The 21,579-nt window shown below is 51.9% G+C and overlaps 1 protein-coding gene across 1 annotated transcript in view; it reads left to right on the top strand.

Annotated features, from left to right (window-relative positions):
- The first annotated feature begins 3,534 nt into the window (after positions 1–3,534).
- Positions 3,535–21,579, top strand: part of LOC139266965 (netrin-G1-like) — a 28,990-nt gene continuing 10,945 nt past the window's right edge. The window contains exons 1-2 of the mRNA XM_070884605.1: positions 3,535–3,777; positions 19,523–20,166. Coding sequence (XP_070740706.1) covers positions 3,535–3,777; positions 19,523–20,166 — 887 coding nt within the window. The remainder of the gene's footprint in view (positions 3,778–19,522; positions 20,167–21,579) is intronic.

The raw sequence follows: 21,579 nt of genomic DNA, 5'->3' as shown, positions 1-21,579 counted from the left end.
GCGGCTTGGCGCGGGGATCAGACTGGTTCCTGTGTGGATTGTATCGGAGGGCTGGAGAATTGGAGAGGACGATCCTGTGTGCATTCTAGAGCAGCAATCTTCCATTGGATAAGAGTGTATTGTAGCTGAGGATTGCAGGCATTGTACAGGAGAGCTGTGCATTGTATCGGAGCGCTGCAGCAATCTGTACAATGAAGGAACGCATTGTATAACAACTTGCATTTATATAGCGCCTCAACCCAGTAAAATATCTCAAGGCGCTTCACAGGAGCGTAAATCAGTGTGACTGGAGACGGTGAGTGTGTGTTGGGGTTGTGACTGGAGACGGTGAGTGTGTGTTGGGGGTGTGACTGGAGATGGTGACTGTGTGTTGGGGTTTGAGCAGGAGGAGTGACGTCAGGCCCAGAAGGTGACTGTGGATTGTGATGCTTGAGCTGAAGGGGAACAGCATTACGGGGGAGGAAGTGAGACATTCAGAGACTATTCCTGCTCGCGGTGGAGCAGTTTGTAAAAGCTCATTGAATTCATTGTAGAAAAAAGATGATAAATATCCCCGTTACTAGTCTGTATATCAGTCACAGCCCAGAGTAACACCTTGTGTCATAAAACAGGCCGTGGGAGGGTCACCAAACACAGAATCTGTCAGTGTTTAAAGGGGCAACTTTTTAAAGTGTAAGAACATAACATAAGAATTAGGAACAGGAGTAGGCCATCTAGCCCCTCGAGCCTGCTCCGCCATTCAACAAGATCATGGCTGATCTGGCCGTGGACTCAGCTCCACTTACCCGCCCGCTCCCCGTAACCCTTAATTCCCTTATTGGTTAAAACTCTATCTATCTGTGACTTGAATACATTCAATGAGCTAGCCTCAACTGCTTCCTTGGGCAGAGAATTCCTCAGATTCACAACCCTCTGGGAGAAGATATTCCTTCTCAACTCGGTTTTAAATTGGCTCCCCCGTATTTTGAGGCTGTGCCCCCTAGTTCTAGTCTCCCCGACCAGTGGAAACAACCTCTCTGCCTCGATCTTGTCTATCCCTTTCATTATTTTAAATGTTTCTATAAGATCACCCCTCATCCTTCTGAACTCCAACAAGTAAAGACTCAGTCTACTCAATCTATCATCATAAGGTAACCTCATCTCCGGAATCAGCCTAGTGAATTGTCTCTGTACCCCTTCCAAAGCTAGTATATCCTTCCTTAAGTAAGGTGACCAAAACTGCACGCAGTACTCCAGGTGCGGCCTCACCAATACCCTATACAGTTGCAGAAGGACCTCCCTGCTTTTGTACTCCATCCTTCTCGCAATGAAGGCCAACATTCCATTTGCTTTCCTGAGTACCTGCTGCACCTGCAAACTAACTTTTTGGGATTCATGCACAAGGACCCCAAGGTCCCTCTGCACCGCAGCATGTTGTCATTTCTCCCCATTCAAATAATATTCCCTTATACTGTTTTTTTTCCCAAGGTGGATGACCTCACACTTTCCGACATTGTATTCCATCTGCCAAAACTTAGCCCATTTGCTTAACCTATCTAAATCTCTTTGCAGCCTCTCTGTGTCCTCTACACAACCCACTTTCCCACTAATCTTAGTGCCATCTGCAAATTTTGTTACACTACACTCTGTCCCCTCTTCCAGGTCATCTATGTATATTTTAAACAGTTGTGGTCCCAACACCGATCCCTGTGGCACACCACTAACCACCGATTTCAAACCCGAAAAGGACCCATTTATCCCGACTCTCTGCTTTCTGTTAGCCAGCCAATTCTCTATCCATGCTAATACATTTCCTCTGACTCCGCGTACCTTTATCTTCTGCAGTAATCTTTTGTGTGGCACCTTATCGAATGCCTTTTGAAAATCTAAATACATCACATCCATCGGTACACCTCTATCCACCATGCTCGTTATATCCTCAAAGAATTCCGGTAAATTAGTTAAACATGATTTCCCCTACATGAATCCATGCTGCATCTGCTTGATTGCACTAAGAAGTAGAATAATTTTGCTTTTCCAGTGAGAGCTCTGAGATTGAGGTGCGATAATGGAGGAAGGAGAATAGATTTTGCTGAAGGAGCTGACTCAATCCCACTCCAGAGACTCGAGCCCAGCATCCAGGTTGACACTCCCAGTGCAGTACTGAGAGAACGCTGCACTATCGAAGGGGCAGTACTGAGGGAGTGCTGCACTGTCGGAGGGGCAGTACTGAGAGAGCGCTGCACAATCGAAGGGGCAGTACTGAGGGAGTGCTGCACTGTTGGAGGGGCAGTACTGAGGGAGCGCTGCAATGTCGGAGGGGCAGTACAGAGGGAGTGCACCACTGTTGGAGGGGCAGTACTGAGGGAGTGCACCACTGTTGGAGGGGCAGTACTGAGGGAGTGCTGCACTGTCGGAGGGGCTGTACTGAGGGAGTGCTGCACTGTCGGAGGGGCAGTACTGAGGGAGTGCTGCACTGTCGGAGGGGCAGTACTGAGGGAGTGCACCACTGTTGGAGGGGCAGTACTGAGGGAGTGCTGCAGTATCGGAGGGGCAGTACTGAAGGACTGAAGCAATGTCACAGAGGCAGTACTGAGAGAGTGCTGAACCCTTGGAGGGGCAGTACTGAGGGAGTGTTGCACTTTCGGAGGGACAGTACTGAGGGAATGCTGCACTTTCTGAGGGCAGTCTTGAGGGAGCACTGCACTGTCGAACAAGGCGGTAAATCGGGGCCCCGTCTGCCCTCTCAGCTTCACATCAAAGATCCCCTGGCTTTATTTCAAAGAAGAACAGGGGAGTTCTCCCCAGTATCCTGAGCAATATTTATCCCTCAACCAACATCACTAAAATAGGATAATTGTTCATTTGTCTCATTTGGTATATTAACAAAAGTTAGCCACCTCCTATTTGCTGCAGTGATTCCCAACTGGTGATTATTTCTGTGTAACGCTGCAGCTAATGGGAGGCGGTGTTGGAGGGTGGGGGTCGAAGGTCAGGAGCAGCACCTGTTCCGAAATGCATTGATTTTATTTCTCTCCTCACAGGGAACTGATGGGAGAAGGAAGAGATGATCGATGGGAAACAGACTCTGGTCAGGAGACAATCATCACATTGGGTCCCAATACTGACTGATCAGCCTATCAGAGCATCTGTCTGATACAGCGGGCAGCTGGGGGGAAAACAGTTGGGATCCCAACACCTGGAACATCTGTACCAACACTGGGAAAACAGCTGTAATCCCAACACCCAGAACATCTGTACCAACACTGGGAAAACAGCTGGAATCCCAACACATGGAACATCTGTACCGACACTGGGAAACAGCTGGGATCCCAACACCTGGAACATCTGTACAACACTGGGAAAACAGTTGGAATCCTGACACCTGGAACATCTGCATCAACACTGGGAAAACATCCGCAATCCCAACACCTGTAACATTTGCACGCACCGAGATCGCCCCTCTGTGAGCACGTCCAGTCGGAGCGGGGACTCACTGAATCATCCACAGACGGACCGAGATGGCCCCTCTCTGAGCGCGGTCCAGTCGGAGCAATGCGTCTGTCCGGTTTGTTGCCCCTTCAGACCCTTTGGGCGGCCCTGTCTCTCACTGCGCAGCACTTCCCGTCCTGGGGTCACTACGACCTGTGTAAGGCCCAGCTTCACTGGGACCAGGCCATGAGTTGGGATTACATGGCCTGCCAGCCCGAGGCCACCCTGCTCACCAGGTCACTGAAGGTCAGCTTGGATCCCTCCGACAGTACGTGTGGAGAGACCCCCGAGATGTACTGCACGCTGGTGAGTAGAAGCCTTTCTGAGACAGCCTCTGTTGTGTGTCGCGCTGTGAATGGACGCTCACTGAACGGCCTTTATCAAAGTGAATTCCATCCAAACTCCTACATTTGCTTCATTAACAGAGGCATCGAGTGCAAAAGCAAGGGAGTCATGGTGAACCTTTATACATCATTGGTTAGGCCCCAGCTGGAGTATTGTGTCCAATTCTGGGCACCACACTTTAGGAAGGATGACAAGGCCTTGGAGAGGGTGCAGAGGAGATTTACTGGAATGTTTCCAGGGATGAGGGACTTCAGTTATGTGAAGAGACTGGAGAAGCTGGGATTGTTCTCCTCAGAGCAGAGAAGGTTAAGGGGAGATTTGATGAGGTGTTTAAAATCATGAAGGGTTTTGAAAGAGTAAATAAGGAGACACTGTTTCATGTGGCAGGAGGGCCAGTAACCAGAGGACACAGATTTCAGATAATTGGCAAAAAAGCCAAGGGGGGAGATGAGGAGAATGTTTTAATGCAGCGAGTTTTTATGATCAGGAATGTGCTGCCTGAAAGGGAGGTGGAAGGAGATTCAAGAATAACATTCAAAAGGGAATTGGATAAATACTGGGAAAGGAGAAATGTACAGGGCTATGGGGAAGGAGTAGGAGAGTGGGACTAACTGGACAGCTCTGAGCCAGTGTCAGAGACAGACGATATCACGGAGGTGAAAGTAGGCGGGCTTGGTGAAGGAGGAGATATGGGGATGGAATAACAATCTGATAAGTTGCATTTCGTGGAACTGTGAGGAGATGTAAAACTGCTGGGCTGAACAGGAAAGGTCAGGACACGAAAACCACAAAACTCGCTGCTTCCCAGTGACTCACCATAAGGGGTGGCAGTGTTTGTAAAATTAGACACGGTAATAGATGTGAGGAGGGAGTTCGAATGTTTATAAACACTCCCTGGAGCTCCTGACCCCTGTGTCTGACCCCTGCCCAATATCCCCAGTGGGGAATATGTCCCATTGTGTCTGAGCCCTGCCCAATATCCCCAGTGGGGAATATGTCCCATTGTGTCTGAGCCCTGCCCAATATCCCCAGTGGGGAATATGTCCCATTGTGTCTGAGCCCTGCCCAATATCCCCAGTGGGGAATATGTCCCATTGTGTCTGAGCCCTGCCCAATATCCCCAGTGTGGAATATGTCCCATTGTGTCTGAGCTCTGCCCAATATCTCCAGTGTGGAATATATCCCATTGTGTCTGAGCCCTGCCCAATATCCCCAGTGAGGAATATGTCCCATTGTGTCTGAGCCCTGCCCAATATCCCCAGTGAGGAATATGTCCTTGAGATGTAAATTCAAGCCTGTTTCTAAATATTAATGATGCTCTTGTTGAGTGAATCATCTCCTCAGGATAATTGGTTCCTACATCATTGTTCGAGGGGAAACGCCTGGTTTAATAATCAGCCGTACGTTTCAGCAATAATTGAAAATGTATAATTTATTGCAGAACATGCAGTTCATCAGAGGGCATTATTCTCCAGCTCAATTAGTAATCTGTTGTAAAAATATTACGAGTCTTTGAGGTAAATCTTCCATCTGTCCCATATCCCACTGTGGGAGCTGTGTGTGAAACAGGGCCCGGACCCAGTGAGACCACACTAGATGTTACTGTCTCAGTTTCACACCTCAGGACGTCCCAAAGTGCTTCACAGACAATGAAGGACTTTTTGAAATCGCAATCATTTTTCTTTCACAGATAAAAACGGGGCTGAATTTATCGGCCGTTATCTCATAGTTTGCATTTTTTAATATGTAACAGTTTTTGACAGGTGTACTCGCTCCTTCTTTCCCGATGTGTCCCGACTCCTGAACTTGTGTTCCCTGATTGTGTGTTGACTGTGAGTGAGACGGAAAGACTCCAGGATGAGAATGTATTCAGACTGTGGCTGTAACCTTGGTGCAAAGACACAAATTCCTGGTCATAAACTGTTGTGATCGAATGTACCGGGGCACGGTGGTGCAGGGCTTCTGTGATTGGACCAGTAATCCACAGAACCGCACTTCCAATCCCTCCATGGGCTTTGAGACTGGGCAGAGGGAGATACTGCCGGTCCTGCTGGGAGACTCAGTCCCAGGCACATCCTTCAGTTTTTTATTTGTTCCTGGGATGTGGGCGTTGCTGGCAAGGCCGGCATTTATTGCCCATCCCTAATTGCCCTTGCGAAGGTGGTGATGAGCCATCTTCTTGAACCGCTGCAGTCCGTGTGGTGAAGGTACTCCCACAGTGCTGTTAGGAAGGGAGTTCAGGATTTTGACCCAGTGACAATGAAGGAACATTTAATATATTTCCCAATCAGGATGCGGTGTAACTTGGAGGGGAACGTGGAGGTGGTGGTGTTCCCATGGAGGCCATGGGTTTGTGAGGTGCTGCCGAAGAAGTCTTGGTGAGTTGCTGCAGTGCATCTTGTAGATGGTAAACACTGCAGCCACGGTACACCGGTGGTGGAGGGAGAGAATGTTTAAGGTGGTGGATGGGCTGCTTTGTCCGGGATGGTGTGAAGCTTCTTGCGTATTGTTGGAGCTGCACTCATCCAGGCAATTGGAGAGTATTCCATCACCCGCCTGACTTGTGCCTTGTAGGTGGTGGAAAGGCTTTGGGGAGTCAGGAGGTGAGACAGTCGCCACTGAATACTCGCCTCTAACCTGCTCTTGTACCACAGTATTTATGTGGCTGGTCCAGTTAAGTTTCTGGTCAATGGTGATCCCCAGGATGCTGATAGTGGGGGATCCGACAATGGTAATGCCGTTGAATGTCATGGAGAGGTAGTTGGACTCTGGCTTGTTGGAGATGATTATTGCCTTCCACTTGTGGACCATTGTAGGGGCGAGATGGGACATGGGGCACAGGGACACAGTGTGACCGGGGGTGAGGGGAGAGAGAGATGGGACACGGGACACAGTGACACAGTGTGACCAGGGGTGAGGGGAGAGAGAGATGGGACATGGGGCACAGGGACACAGTGTGACCGGGGGTGAGGGGAGTAAGAAATGGGACACGGGGCACAGGGACACAGTGTGACCAGGGGTGAGGGGGTGAGGGACTGTGTTATGAGGTTAGCTCGAACAGTCGAATTAAAGGGAGAATCGTCACCACTTCTGTAGAAACACAGTCTGTGCCTTGCTCGGGTAAAAGTCTGACAGCTAATTATTTCTGAATCCGATCACCAATTCTGGAAATCCCAGCGAGTGGTGACAGCTGGTGAATGTTAACGTGGAGTTTCTGGGTAATTTCTGCAAGCTGAGTTTGAACTGATTGTAAACTGGTGCCTGGAGATTGTGTCTGATCCTCTCGGGATTGTTAACATCTGTATCCGTTCCCCTGCCAGCTGTTCACACAATCTCACAGCACAGCAGGAGGCCATTCGGCCCATCGTGCCTGTGCCGGCTCTTTGAGAGAGCGATCCAATTAGTCCCACTCCCTGCTCTTTCCCCATAGCCTTGCAAATTTATCCTTTTTCTCAAATTTATCAAGTATATTTTTCCCTGTTTTAAGGGAGTTTAGTTGAAGCAGGTTCAAACAGCTCCTCAAAGAGTGGGTACGGGCACGATGGGCCGAATGGCCTTCCATGCTGTGAGATTCTGTGATATTTCCCCTGTTTTAAGGGAGTTTATTTTCAGCAGATGCGAGCAGCAGATGGGATTTCAGTCAGAACGAGCCAAACATTCTCTTTGTAATATCGCAGTCCATTCTATTGGGTCTGGGACTAAACCTTTATTACTCAGATGGGAAATCGAGGGTTTGGGAGAGGCCTACAGGAAGTGGAATAAACCTGAGGCCATAGACTTTATCCCCATGAATCCTCCGCCTGCCCAATATCTCACTCACTGCCCACTGTCCCCAGTAAACCGGCTGCACATTAAACTTTCCCAGTCTCTTGATTCCTGGATCAGAGCTCCCTCACTGCGCTGCTCTCTGACAATGTTCCACTCACTTTAGCAGCTCAGACAGGAGAATGTTTGAAGAATAATTTACTGTTGTTGTGGCACTGACTGACTGACCCCTGACCCTGTCTATAAGGGCCGATCGACACAGGCCGGTCAATAATGTGGGATTACACCACAGCTGGTTGAAGATTTGCTGCAGATTCTCAATCTTTCCCCAGTCTGGTTTCTTTCTCTGAAACCTCCCTCTGGTCTTCTCATTGCTGAAATGTTTAGACACAAACACCAGGTGCAGAGTTCTGGGTTTCATTAACTTGAACAAACATTCATTTCTGCCGGCTCACGTTCTTTATAATTAAATTCCAAAGTGTAGAATCCCATCGAGCTCCCTGGCAAGATGTTGACTTAAAACCGCCGTTCCTTTATTAAATTAATTCTGGGGATTTGGGCATCGCTGATACGGCCGGCATTTATTGCCCATCCCCTGGTGCCCTGAGAAGGTGGGGGTGGGCCGCCTTCTTGATCCTCTGGAAGCGGGTTTGATACAAACTGAGTGTCTCGCTCGGCCACTTCAGAGGGTCATTAATAGTCAACCACGTTGGTGTGGGCCTGGAGTCACATATAGGCCCGGGCAGGTTACAGAGGCAGGTTTCCTTCCCTAAAGGACATTACTGAACCAGTTGGATTTCACGGCAATCTCCCTGAGCTGTGGGCCGTGGGGGGATGGACCCTCTCCCTGACCCACTGTGGGCCGTGGGGAGAGGACCCTCTCCCTGACCCACTGTGGGCCGTGGGGAGAGGAACCTCTCCCTGACCCACTGTGGGCTGTGGGGAGAGGAACCTCTCCCTGACCCACTGTGGGCCGTGGGGAGAGGAACCTCTCCCTGACCCACTGTGGGCCGTGGGGAGAGGAACCTCTCCCTGACCCACTGTGGGCCGTGGGGAGAGGAACCTCTCCCTGACCCATTGTGGGCCGTGGGGAGATGGACCCTCTCCCTGACCCACTGTGGGCCGTGGGGAGAGGACCCTCTCCCTGACCCACTGTGTGCCGTGGGGAGAGGACCCTCTCCCTGAGCTGTGGGCCGTGGGGAGAGGACCCTCTCCCTGACCCACTGTGGGCCGTGGGGAGATGGACCCTCTCCCTGACCCACTGTGGGCCATGGGGAGAGGACCCTCTCCCTGAGCTGTGGGCCGTGGGGAGAGGACCCTCTCCCTGACCCACTGTGTGCCGTGGGGAGAGGACCCTCTCCCTGACCCACTGTGGGCCGTGGGGAGATGGACCCTCTCCCTGACCCACTGTGGGCCGTGGGGAGATGGACTCTCTCCCTGACCCACTGTGGACCGTGGGGAGAGGACCCTCTCCCTGACCCACTGTGGGCCGTGGGGAGATGGACCCTCTCCCTGACCCACTGTGGGCCGTGGGGAGATGGACCCTCTCCCTGACCCACTGTGGGCCGTGGGGAGATGGACCCTCTCCCTGACCCACTGTGGGCCGTGGGGAGAGGACTCTCTCCCTGACCCACTGTGGGCTGTGGGGAGAGGAACCTCTCCCTGACCCACTGTGGGCCGTGGGGAGAGGAACCTCTCCCTGACCCACTGTGGGCCGTGGGGAGATGGACCCTCTCCCTGACCCGCTGTGGGCCGTGGGGAGATGGACCCTCTCCCTGACCCACTGTGGGCTGTGGGGAGAGGAACCTCTCCCTGACCCACTGTGGGCTGTGGGGAGAGGAACCTCTCCCTGACCCACTGTGGGCCGTGGGGAGAGGACCCTCTCCCTGACCCACTGTGGGCCGTGGGGAGAGGAACCTCTCCCTGACCCACTGTGGGCCGTGGGGAGAGGAACCTCTCCCTGACCCATTGTGGGCCATGGGTAGATGGACCCTCTCCCTGACCCACTGTGGGCCGTGGGGAGAGGACCCTCTCCCTGACCCACTGTGTGCCGTGGGGAGAGGACCCTCTCCCTGAGCTGTGGGCCGTGGGGAGAGGACCCTCTCCCTGACCCACTGTGGGCCATGGGGAGAGGACCCTCTCCCTGAGCTGTGGGCCGTGGGGAGAGGACCCTCTCCCTGACCCACTGTGTGCCGTGGGGAGAGGACCCTCTCCCTGACCCACTGTGGGCCGTGGGGAGATGGACCCTCTCCCTGACCCACTGTGGGCCGTGGGGAGATGGACCCTCTCCCTGACCCACTGTGGGCCGTGGGGAGAGGACCCTCTCCCTGACCCACTGTGGGCCGTGGGGAGATGGACCCTCTCCCTGACCCACTGTGGGCCGTGGGGAGATGGACCCTCTCCCTGACCCACTGTGGGCCGTGGGGAGATGGACCCTCTCCCTGACCCACTGTGGGCCGTGGGGAGAGGACTCTCTCCCTGACCCACTGTGGGCTGTGGGGAGAGGAACCTCTCCCTGACCCACTGTGGGCCGTGGGGAGAGGAACCTCTCCCTGACCCACTGTGGGCCGTGGGGAGATGGACCCTCTCCCTGACCCGCTGTGGGCCGTGGGGAGATGGACCCTCTCCCTGACCCACTGTGGGCCGTGGGGAGATGGACCCTCTCCCTGACCCACTGTGGGCCGTGGGGAGATGGACCCTCTCCCTGACCCACTGTGGGCCGTGGGGAGAGGACTCTCTCCCTGACCCACTGTGGGCTGTGGGGAGAGGAACCTCTCCCTGACCCACTGTGGGCCGTGGGGAGAGGAACCTCTCCCTGACCCACTGTGGGCCGTGGGGAGATGGACCCTCTCCCTGACCCGCTGTGGGCCGTGGGGAGATGGACCCTCTCCCTGACCCACTGTGGGCTGTGGGGAGAGGAACCTCTCCCTGACCCACTGTGGGCTGTGGGGAGAGGAACCTCTCCCTGACCCACTGTGGGCCGTGGGGAGAGGACCCTCTCCCTGACCCACTGTGGGCCGTGGGGATAGGAACCTCTCCCTGACCCACTGTGGGCCGTGGGGAGAGGAACCTCTCCCTGACCCATTGTGGGCCATGGGTAGATGGACCCTCTCCCTGACCCACTGTGGGCCGTGGGGAGAGGACCCTCTCCCTGACCCACTGTGTGCCGTGGGGAGAGGACCCTCTCCCTGACCCACTGTGGGCCATGGGGAGATGGACCCTCTCCCTGACCCACTGTGGGCCATGGGGAGAGGACCCTCTCCCTGAGCTGTGGGCCATGGGGAGAGGACCCTCTCCCTGACCCACTGTGTGCCGTGGGGAGATGGACCCTCTCCCTGACCCACTGTGGGCCGTGGGGAGATGCACCCTCTCCCTGACCCGCTGTGGGCCGTGGGGAGATGGACCCTCTCCCTGATCCACTGTGGGCCGTGGGGAAAGGACCCTCTCCCTGACCCAATGTGGGCCGTGGGGAGAGGACCCTCTCCCTGACCCACTGTGGGCCGTGGGGAGATGGACCCTCTCCCTGATCCACTGTGGGCCGTGGGGAGATGGATGATACCAGAAATGAGAGGGTATACATATTAGGAAAGGATGACCAGGCTGGGTCACTTTTCTCTTGAAAGGAGAATGCTGAGGGGTGATCTAATGAAGATCTTTGAAATTATGCAAGGTTTTGATAGAAACATAGAAACATAGAAAATAGGTGCAGGAGTAGGCTATTCGGCCCTTCGAGCCTGCACCGCCATTCAATGAGTTCATGGCTGAACATGCAACTTCAGTACCCCATTCCTGCTTTCTTGCCATACCCCTTGATCCCCCTAGTAGTAAGGACTTCATCTAACTCCTTTTTGAATATATTTAGTGAATTGGCCTCAACAACTTTCTGTGGTAGAGAATTCCACAGGTTCACCACTCTCTGGGTGAAGAAGTTTCTCCTCATCTCGGTCCTAAATGGCTTACCTCTTATCCTTCGACTGTGACCCCTGGTTCTGGACTTCCCCAACATTGAGAACATTCTTCCTGCATCTAACCTGTCTAAACCCATCAGAATTTTAAACGTTTATATGAGGTCCCCTCTCATTCTTCTGAACTCCAGTGAATACAAGCCCAGTTGATCCAGTCTTTCTTGATAGGTCAGTCCCGCCATCCCGGGAATCAGTCTGCTGGACCTTCGCTGCACTCCCTCAATAGCAAGAATGTCCTTCCTCAAGTTAGGAGACCAAAACTGTGCACAATACTCCAGGTGTGGCCTCACCAAGGCCCTGTACAACTGTAGCAACACCTCCCTGCCCCTGTACTCAAATCTCCTCGCTATGCAGGCCAACATGCCATTTGCTTTCTTATCCGTACCTGCGTACCTGCATGCCAACCTTGATAGAGTTGATACAGAGAAAACCAAGAAATCCAATCGGGAATTCAGAAGAAACGTCTGTACCCAAAGAGTGGTGAGAATGTGGAACATGCTACAACAGGGAGTGGTTAAAGCGAATAGTGTAGATGCATTAAGAGATGCTAGACAAGCGTATGAGGGAGACGGGAATAGAGGGTTGTGGATAGATTTAGATGAGGAAAGACGGGAGGAGGCTCGAGTGGAGCAGAAACACCGGCATGGACTGGTTGGGCCGAATGGCCTGTTTCCCTGCCGTATATTCTATGTAATCCTATATGTAATCCTATATGTAATCTGACGTAATCTTTCAGCTCAGTACTGGCCCACTAAATGCTGTTAACTGAGCAACTCTGCTCAAACATTAACTCCAACAAAGGGCCTGATTACTGGGTGATGGGAAGTGACAGCAATCTGCGGGATTACACTTTATGGAGCTCCTAACTTCTGTACTCAATAATACACTAATTAACATCATTAACCAGGGGACTGAACCGTGCTGATAGCGAGTGGTTTAGTTAGTGATAACGACAGGCTCTTCGTCACACCACACAGTGTAAATCCGAGACAGCAACACTTAAATCCTGAAATAAATGTCAAGGAATGAGTGGATTTGTAGAAGGAACAATGATTCATAAGATGCTCCGTTTATGCTCCAGTGTTGCAGGAGCAGTTTCTGTAATACATAATCCTTATATTGAAGTATCTTCCCTTCCTGCGTTGATGCAGCCACACACAGCAGGAGCCCGTTGTGTCTCTCTCTCCCTGGGCTGTATGGTGATGTTTAATTCTTCTCTTCTTCTTAGGCTGTCCCCCGGAGTCGAGGATGACTTGCTTCCACATTGAAATGAGTTCTCAGGTGACTGATGAGACCAATGTGGGATCCACAGTCTCTGTCACAGGTGGGGTAGATGGTGGTTAGAGGGACGGGTGGGTGGGGTGCTTGGGTTGTCGTACGTTCCTTCTGCTGTTTGTACTTGGCTTCCGCATCCTCCCGGCAAAGAGACTCGATGTGTTCGTCGCCTTCTCGGATGCTTCTCCTCCATTTTGAGCGGTCTGGATCCAAAGATCCAAGATGCGGCCACTCACAACATCATCGAGCAGACAATAGGGGTGCTCAAGCAGCGTTTCCGAAGCCTGGACCACTCTGGAGGCAGCCTTCAATACTTCCCTCAACAGGTGTCGCTATTCATTGTGGTGTGCTGCATGTTGCACAACTTGGCCATCATGAGGGCCCAGACCTTACCAGCGGGAAGTGCAGCCCCAACTCAGGAGGAGGAGAAAGAGGAACAGGAGCCTGGCGAGGCCCCGACTGGCCAGCCAGAGGAGGAGGTGCAGCAGCCACGGAGGAGACACCGTGGCACTGCTCCCGATGCAAGGGCCACATGTCAGCGGCTCATCATACATCGGTTCTCCAACAACACAACACAACCCCTGACCAGCAACCAATAAACATTTAACAACAGCCCCTTGAAACACCATAACACACAATTAACCTCAACAATATCTGTACACAGGCCCCTGCCATTTGTCATTCCACAACAATATCCATGTGCCATATTAGGCACATACACTTACAACAATAGCAGGCCTCAAAAACTGCAACCAGATCGTGACAAACATATTTACAGGATGAGGCCATCAGTCCATTGTGGCCAAAGTTTTTATTGAGACTAGCTCTGGCATTTGCTACCCCTTACCTTAACCCCCTCCCACATCTCCTGCTCCTCCTCAATGTTGCCCCACTGCCTGCAGCAAGGCTGCTTGAGGGCTGCTGTGTGTAACACAGACACTACAGATGGCCGAGTAGGATACATTGGACCAGCTCTGGGCCTGGAAGGCCCGGCTGCGGACTGCACCACCTCAGCATCGGCGGCAGCAGTCTAGGTTGGCTGGTGTGTAGACCGCAGCAGGTGCAAAGGCAGAGTGGCAGTGTTGGGAGCCAGAATGCTGTCATCTTGAGCAAAGACAACACGTTCCATTTCCCACGGCCCACTGCCACTCCCCCAGGGCGGAGCCTCAATATCCGGAGCAATATGCGGGAGCGCAGATTACTGGCCTGCTTCGGCACCGTTACCTCCCCGTTGGACTGTGGGGAACAGAGAGGATGGCAGCAGTCAGTGTTTGCATGGCATCACTCTGTGACTGACTCAGAGCAGCCTGAGTCTCAAATGCAGCATTCTGAGAGTTGTTGCCACAATCATTGACAGCATCACATCACAAAGACCTTGCGTGGCTTGGGTCTGTGATGCGATAGTTGCTGCCACGTCAACCATGGCACGCGCTCTCCCCTCTGCAACTCCACTGTCGCTGGTTGAGTCCATCTCCCTCTGTAAATGGGCAAGGATGGGTTCATTGAACTGCTGAGAGGCAGGGACAATGCTTGAGGCGGCCTCCTCCAACCTCAGGGCAAGTGCATCCATGCTCTGCGGGACCTTCTCTAATACACCCATTGGCTCGCGGTGCATTTGCATGGACTCTCTGGACATAGCCTCCAAGTCCAGGTCCACGTCTGACTGTCTCTGAGCAGGATTGATGGGTCGACTCACTGTCCGGGGAGATGGCCCCCGAGCTTCCCCTCGCTCTGGGCGCTGCTACAGGCCACTGGATTCAGGAGCCTCAGGCTCTTCAAAGCCCAGGAATGTTGGCTCTTCCACCAAGGTGGTGTCCCCACTCGGTGCAACTGATGAGGGTCCCTCATAGGCACCACACTTTCCTCACCTTCCTCATCATCTTCCCCGTCAGTCGAAGTGGACGGCGTTTGCTGTCAAGGGTCAAGGATCTCACAAAAATGCCAAAGGGCATTCACATACCGTCACGGTCCACAGGGGGCACTGCTACTCCGGCCACTACCGCACCAACTGGTGTGCCCATGGGGATGGACACTCGCTCCTCCATGTCACTGAGGGCTTGTATGTCAGGCTCCCCTCCACCGGTGCACTGCTGCTCTCTCCTGTTGTGAGCTAGTTTCACCTGCAGTAAGAAGCACAAGAAGGTGTGAGTGAGTGTACAGCTCATCGTGTGCCACATGTGCCTTCCATAGTTGAATAGCTGCTGCTGTTTGGATGTGTGCAAACGTGCATTTGAATCTGCCTGGCTGCTCACAGTGCATGTGTGAATGGTGGGATGAGGTGAGAAGGGCCTCAGATTACGGTTGAGGCTGAAGTCTTGTGAAAGGGTAGTGTGAGGTGGGGTGAGGCTGAGTAGGGAACCAGAAGGTGAGTGAGGTTTGGATGGGCCGGGCATGGCTGGTGACCTGAGCCTGAACATTTATGGTGCCTTCACCAACAAAGACCACGGCCTGGGACACACAGTGACGGAGCAGTCGGAGGTCAGTTGTAGCGCTGGGGCACGGTGCTGTTAATTATGTCCCGAGGACACGGCAATTCAGGAGCACGTCACATCTGCACCGTTCCATTATTCATTTATACTTTACACAGCTTTAGGATTCTGGTACTAATGTTACTCCATTCCTTCTACATCGAGTATTAAAAATAACCAATCCAATATGCGGCTTTAGTTACTGCCTTTAGTCGATGCTGTGACGATTGTAGATTCATTAATCTCTATGATCTCTGTATATTGCCGCGCTCTCCATCTTTATCACACACATTAGTTTTATTGATTGCTGCAACAGCCACTTGCTGGGGATGAGGATGTTACAGGCGAGCTGCCTGATTATTTGGAAAAGGATGTCGGGCTGATTCTGTGTTGCCGATGTCAGGCAGAGTCCCAGTGTGTCCGATCCACAGGATGCACTGCAGCAACTCGCCAAGGCTTCTTCAGCAGCACCTCCCAAACCCGCCACCTCCAGCACCTAGAAGGACGAGGGCAGCAGGTGCCTGGGAACACCATCACCTCCAAGTTCCCCTCGAGTCACACAGTGTCCCGACTTAGAATCACAGCATCATAGAATGATACAGCACAGAAGGAGTCCATTCGGCCCATCGTGCCTGTGCTGGCTCGATGTGTTACCCAATTAACCCCACTCCCCCGCTCTTTCCCCACAGCCCTGTAAATCTTTCCCCCTCAAGTATTTCTCCAATTCCCGATTGAATCTGCTGCCATCGCCCTTTCAGGCAGCGCATTCCAGATCACAACATGTGGAGCTGCCACTGTGTCCATCGCTGCTTCACCGCGGAAGGTCAATGACCTGAAGTGACCCCGAGGGAGCCCTGCCACCTCCGACTGCTCCCTCACAAACCAGCCTGAGGTAAAGCATCATTAGGCCCACAGGCTGGGCGAGGGTCCGACACACAGAGCCCAGGGGTATGGCCTGAGCACAAATAAGGGATTGTTTTAACAATAGACGATAAAAAGACAAGTTCCCGTCAATCATTCCGCTCACAAAACTCTCGTCGTTTCTCTCTCTCTCTCTAACCCAAACAGACAGCTGCAGTGAGACTCATTTCCCATCTCTGAAGGTCAGAGGTCGGAGATTCTTTCACTGAACATGAACTTTGGAAAATCTAAACAAAGAAAACGTCCAAAATGTCGTCATGTCAGAAATCTGTCCAAATATCAGCTCCCTGGTCTCTTTACAGTCCATTTTATTTTGCTCATAACGATTCCCAAGAATGATTGGGGAACTGAGAGGATCTAATTTTGGGGAAAGGCTGAACAGGCTGGGGCTCGTTCCTGGTCCCAGGGATGGGGGTTTCAGTTCCAGGGAGAGACTGGAGAAGCTGGGATTGTTCTCCTTACAGCAGAGAAGGTTAAGGGGAGATTTAATACAGGTGTTCATGGTCATGAGGGGTTTAGACAGAGTAGATAGAGAGAAACTGTTCCCATTGACGGAAGGCTCGAGAACCAGAGGACACATATTTAAGGTGATTGACAAAAGAACCAAAGGCGACATGAGGAAAATTGTTTTTGCGCAGTGAGTGGTTAGGATCTGGAATGCACTGCCTGAAAGGGTGGTGAAGGCAGAGCCCAGCGGGAGAATTGTGTCTAATTCTGGGCACCACACTTTAGGAAGGATGTCAAGGCCTTGGAGAAGGAGCAGACGAGATTTACTGGAATGGTCCCAGGGATGAGGGACTTCAGTTATGTGGAGACTCTGGAGAAGCTGGGATTTTCTCCTCAGAGCAGAGAAGGTTAAGGGGAGATTTAATACAGGTGTTCAAAATCATGAAGGGATTTTGATTGAGTAAATAAGGAGACACTGTTTCCAGTGGCAGGAGGGTCGGTAACCAGAGGACACAGATTGAAGGTGATTGGTGAAAGTACCAGAGGGGAGATGAGGAGACCCCACTTTCTACCTTCTGACATTCTGAATAGCTGCCCTTTACCCCTACTCTCTGCTTTATGTCCTGAAGCCAGCGAGCTATCCATTCTGCTACTGGCTCCCTGACTCTGCATTCTCTGACCTTATTCATTAGTCTATTATGTGGTCCCTTATCGAAGTTCTTTTGGAAATCTGGATAAATTATATCTACTGCATTACCCTTGTCTGCTCTCTCTGTTACCTCTTCAGAGAATGCAATGAGGTTGGTCAAGCAAGACTTTCCCTTTTGAACTCCATGCTGACTATTCATTATTATACTTTTGCTCTCTAAATGTTCTTCTATATTCTCCTTTAGTAAGGATTCCATTATTTCTCCTACCACCAATATTAAGTTGACAGGTTTACAGTTCTCTGGACATAGAAAAATAGGTGCAGGAGCAGGCCATTCAGCCCTTCTAGCCTGCACTGCCATTCAATGAGTTCATGGCTGAACATGAAACTTCAGTACCCCCTTCCTGCTTTCTCGCCATAACCCTTGATCCCCCGAGTAGTAAGGACTTCATCTAACTCCCTTTTGAATATATTTAGTGAATTGGCCTCAACTACTTTCTGTGGTAGAGAATTCCACAGGTTCACCACTCTCTGGGTGAAGAAGTTTCTCCTCATCTCGGTCCTAAATGGCTTACCCCTTATCCTCAGACTGTGACCCCTGGTTCTGGACTTCCCCAACATTGGGAACATTCTTTCTGCATCTAACCTGTCTAAACCCGTCAGAATTTTAAACGTTTCTATGAGGTCCCCTCTCATTCTTCTGAACTCCAGTGAATACAAGCCCAGTTGATCCAATCTTTCTTGATAGGTCAGTCCCGCCATCCCGGGAATCAGTCTGGTGAACCTTCGCTGCACTCCCTCAATAGCAAGAATGTCCTTCCTCAAGTTAGGAGACCAAAACTGTACACAATACTCCAGGTGTGGCCTCACCAAGGCCCTGTACAACTGTAGCAACACCTCCCTGCCCCTGTATTCAAATCCCCTCGCTATGAAGGCCAACATGCCATTTGCTTTCTTAACCGCCTGCTGTACCTGCATGCTAACCTTCAATGACTGATGTACCATGACACCCAGGTCTCGTTGCACCTTCCCTTTTCCTAATCTGTCACCATTCAGATAATAGTCTGTCTCTCTGTTTTTACCACCAAAGTGGATAACCTCACATTTATCCACATTATACTTCATCTGCCATGCATTTGCCCACTCACCTAACCTATCCAAGTCACTCTGCAGCCTAATAGCATCCTCCTCGCAGCTCACACTGCCACCCAACTTAGTATCATCCGCAAATTTGGAGATACTGCATTTAATCCCCTCATCTAAATCATTAATGTACAATGTAAACAGCTGGGGCCCCAGCACAGAACCTTGCGGCACTCCACTAGTCACTGCCTGCCATTCTGAAAAGTACCCGTTTGCTCCTACTCTTTGCTTCCTGTCTGACAACCAGTTCTCAATCCACGTCAGCACACTACCCCCAATCCCATGTGCTTTAACTTTGCACATTAATCTCTTGTGTGGGACCTTGTCGAACGCCTTCTGAAAGTCCAAATATACCACATCAACTGGTTCTCCTTTGTCCACTTTACTGGAAACATCCTCAAAAAATTCCAGAAGATTTGTCAAGCATGATTTCCCTTTCACAAATCCATGCTAACTTGGACCTATCATGTCACCATTTTCCAGATGCACTGCTATCTCCCTTCTTAAATATAAGTATTACGTTAGCTATCTTCCAGTCCTCGGGTATGACACCTTTTTCTAACTAATTAATAAATATGTGCCTCTGCTATTTCTTCCCCAGATTCATTTAAAAAGCACAAAGTGTTCCGTCCAGACCTGTGGTTTTATTTAACCCGTGCTGTACCTATCCTGGGAGTGTTTGATTGGACAGTGTAGAGGGAGCTTTACTCTGTATCTAACCTGTACTGTACCTGCCCTGGGAATGTTTGATGGGACAGTGTAGAGGGAGCTTTACTCTGTATCAAACCTGTACTGTACCTGCCCTGGGAGTGTTTGATGGGACAGTGCAGAGCTTTATTCTGTCTCTAACCCGTGTTGTACCTGCCCTGGGAGTGTTTGATGGGACAGTGCAGAGCTTTATTCTGTCTCTAACCCGTGTTGTACCTGCCCTGGGAGTGTTTGATGGGACAGTGTAGAGGGAGCTTTACTCTGTATCTAACCCGTGCTGTACCTGCCCTGGGAGTGTTTGATGGGACAGTGTAGAGGGAGCTTTACTCTGTATCTAACCCATGTTGTTCCGTCTCTGTTTCCAGGAGAACCCGTACATGTGCAACAACGAGTGTGATGCTCACACGCCCGAGCTCGCACACCCGCCCGAGCTGATGCTGGATGACGAGGGGCGGATTCCCAACACCTTTTGGCAAAGCGTCTCCTGGAGGAGTTTCCCCGAGCCCCTCCTGATCAACATCACTCTGTCCTGGGGCAAGACCATTGAGCTGACCGAGGACATAGTCATCACCTTCGAGTCAGGCCGGCCGGAGCAGATGGTCCTGGAGAAGTCTCTGGACCACGGCCGGACGTGGCAACCCTACCAGTTCTACGCGGCCGACTGCCTCACCTCCTTCGGGATGGAGCCGAGAAGCGCCCGGGATCTGAGCCCGGCCTCGATGCTGGACATCATCTGCACGGAGGAGTATTCCAGGGGCTACGTGTGGAAGGTGGACAAGATGGTCCGCTTCGAGATCCAGGAGCGTTTTGCCCTGTTCGGGGGGCCCCGTCTCCAGGACATGGCCTCGCTGTACGGCCAGCTGGACACCACCAAGGAGCTGAGGGACTTCTTCACCCTGACCGACCTGCGGGTCAGGCTGCTCCGGCCGGCCACTGGGGCCACCAGTGTTGACCAGCACAACCTCTCCAAATACTTCTACGCCATCTCCAACCTGGACATTCGCGGCCGGTGAGAGCTCCTTGCCCCTTCTGGCCAGAGTCGCAGACCCCACACTTCACACCCGGGGGATGCTGTGTCAGGCCAACATCTGGGGCACTCACAGGAACAACATCTGGGGCAATCACACGGCCACGTTCTGGGGGCACTCACAGGGACAACATCTGGGGGCACTCACACGGCCAACATCTGGGGTACTCACAGGGACAACATCTGGGGGCACTCACATGGCCAACATCTGGGGCACTCAGGACCAACATCTGGGGGTAACTCACAGGGACTACATCTGGGGTTAACTCATTGGGACAACATCTGGGGGGCACTTACAGGGCCAACATCTGGGGCATTCATGGTCACCATCTGGGGGTAACTCACACGGCCAACATCTGGGAGGGCACTCACAGGGTCAACATCTGGGGGAGCTCAGTGTCAACATCTGGGGGCACTGTATCAGAACCAACATGTGGGAGCATTCGCAGGGCCAACATCTGGGGGATAGTCTATCAACTTGGTGATACTCCATCAGGGCAAATATCTGGTGTTCCCTATCAGAGCTAACATCTGGGATACTTTATCAGGATAACATCTGGCATGGCACTCTTATCAGTTATCATCTGGAGGGCACTATATCGGAGTTAACATCTGACACACAATCTCAATGAACACCTGAAGTGCAGTCTATCAGGGCCAACATCTAATTACGAGGAGCGATTACATAAACTACGGTTGTGTTCCCGAGAATTTAGAAGGTGATTTGATTGAAGTTTTCAAGATATGAAGGGGAACTGAAAGGGTAGATAGAGAGAAACTATTTCCCTGGTTGCGGATTCTAGGAGTAGGGAGAAAAGTCTAAAAATTAGAGCCAGACCTTTCAGGAGTCAAATTAGGAAACACTTCTACACACAAAGGGTGGTAGAAGTTTGGAACTCTCTTCCGCAAATCGCAGTTGATGCAAGACCAATTGTTAATTTTAAATCTGAGATTAATAGATTTTATTTGCCAATGGTATTGAGGGATATGGTGCAAAGGCGGGTGAATGGAGTTAGGTCACAGATCAGCCATGATTCCATTGAATGGCGGAGCAGGCTCGAGGGGCTGAATGGCCTCCTCCTGTTCCTATGTGAATGCTGGGTAACTGGGGAGGTTTGACAGCGATAGATGGGGATCCCTCCCCCGGCCCACTGGGTACCGCCAGCTGCCCCTGTGTCGGGTGTTTGAGCTTCCCTGAATGGCCCTGCGACAGTGGGCACAGACCAGCACTGTGCCAGCTCTCACAGCCCCTGGTGATGGGCCCATTAGCGAGCTTTCACAGTCCTGCTGGCTGGCTGGCGATGAGTCAGCGAGTTCCTGCTCAGTGTTCAGCCAATCGAGCAGCACGGAGCGAGCAGAATCTGTCCCTTTACTCTCAACACTGCCGAGCTCCAG

The sequence above is a fragment of the Pristiophorus japonicus genome, chromosome 7 (genome assembly GCF_044704955.1).
Source record: "Pristiophorus japonicus isolate sPriJap1 chromosome 7, sPriJap1.hap1, whole genome shotgun sequence".
Taxonomy (NCBI): domain Eukaryota; kingdom Metazoa; phylum Chordata; class Chondrichthyes; family Pristiophoridae; genus Pristiophorus; species Pristiophorus japonicus.
Note: the sequence above shows the minus strand (reverse complement) of the source record. Positions and strands in the feature narration are given on the sequence as shown.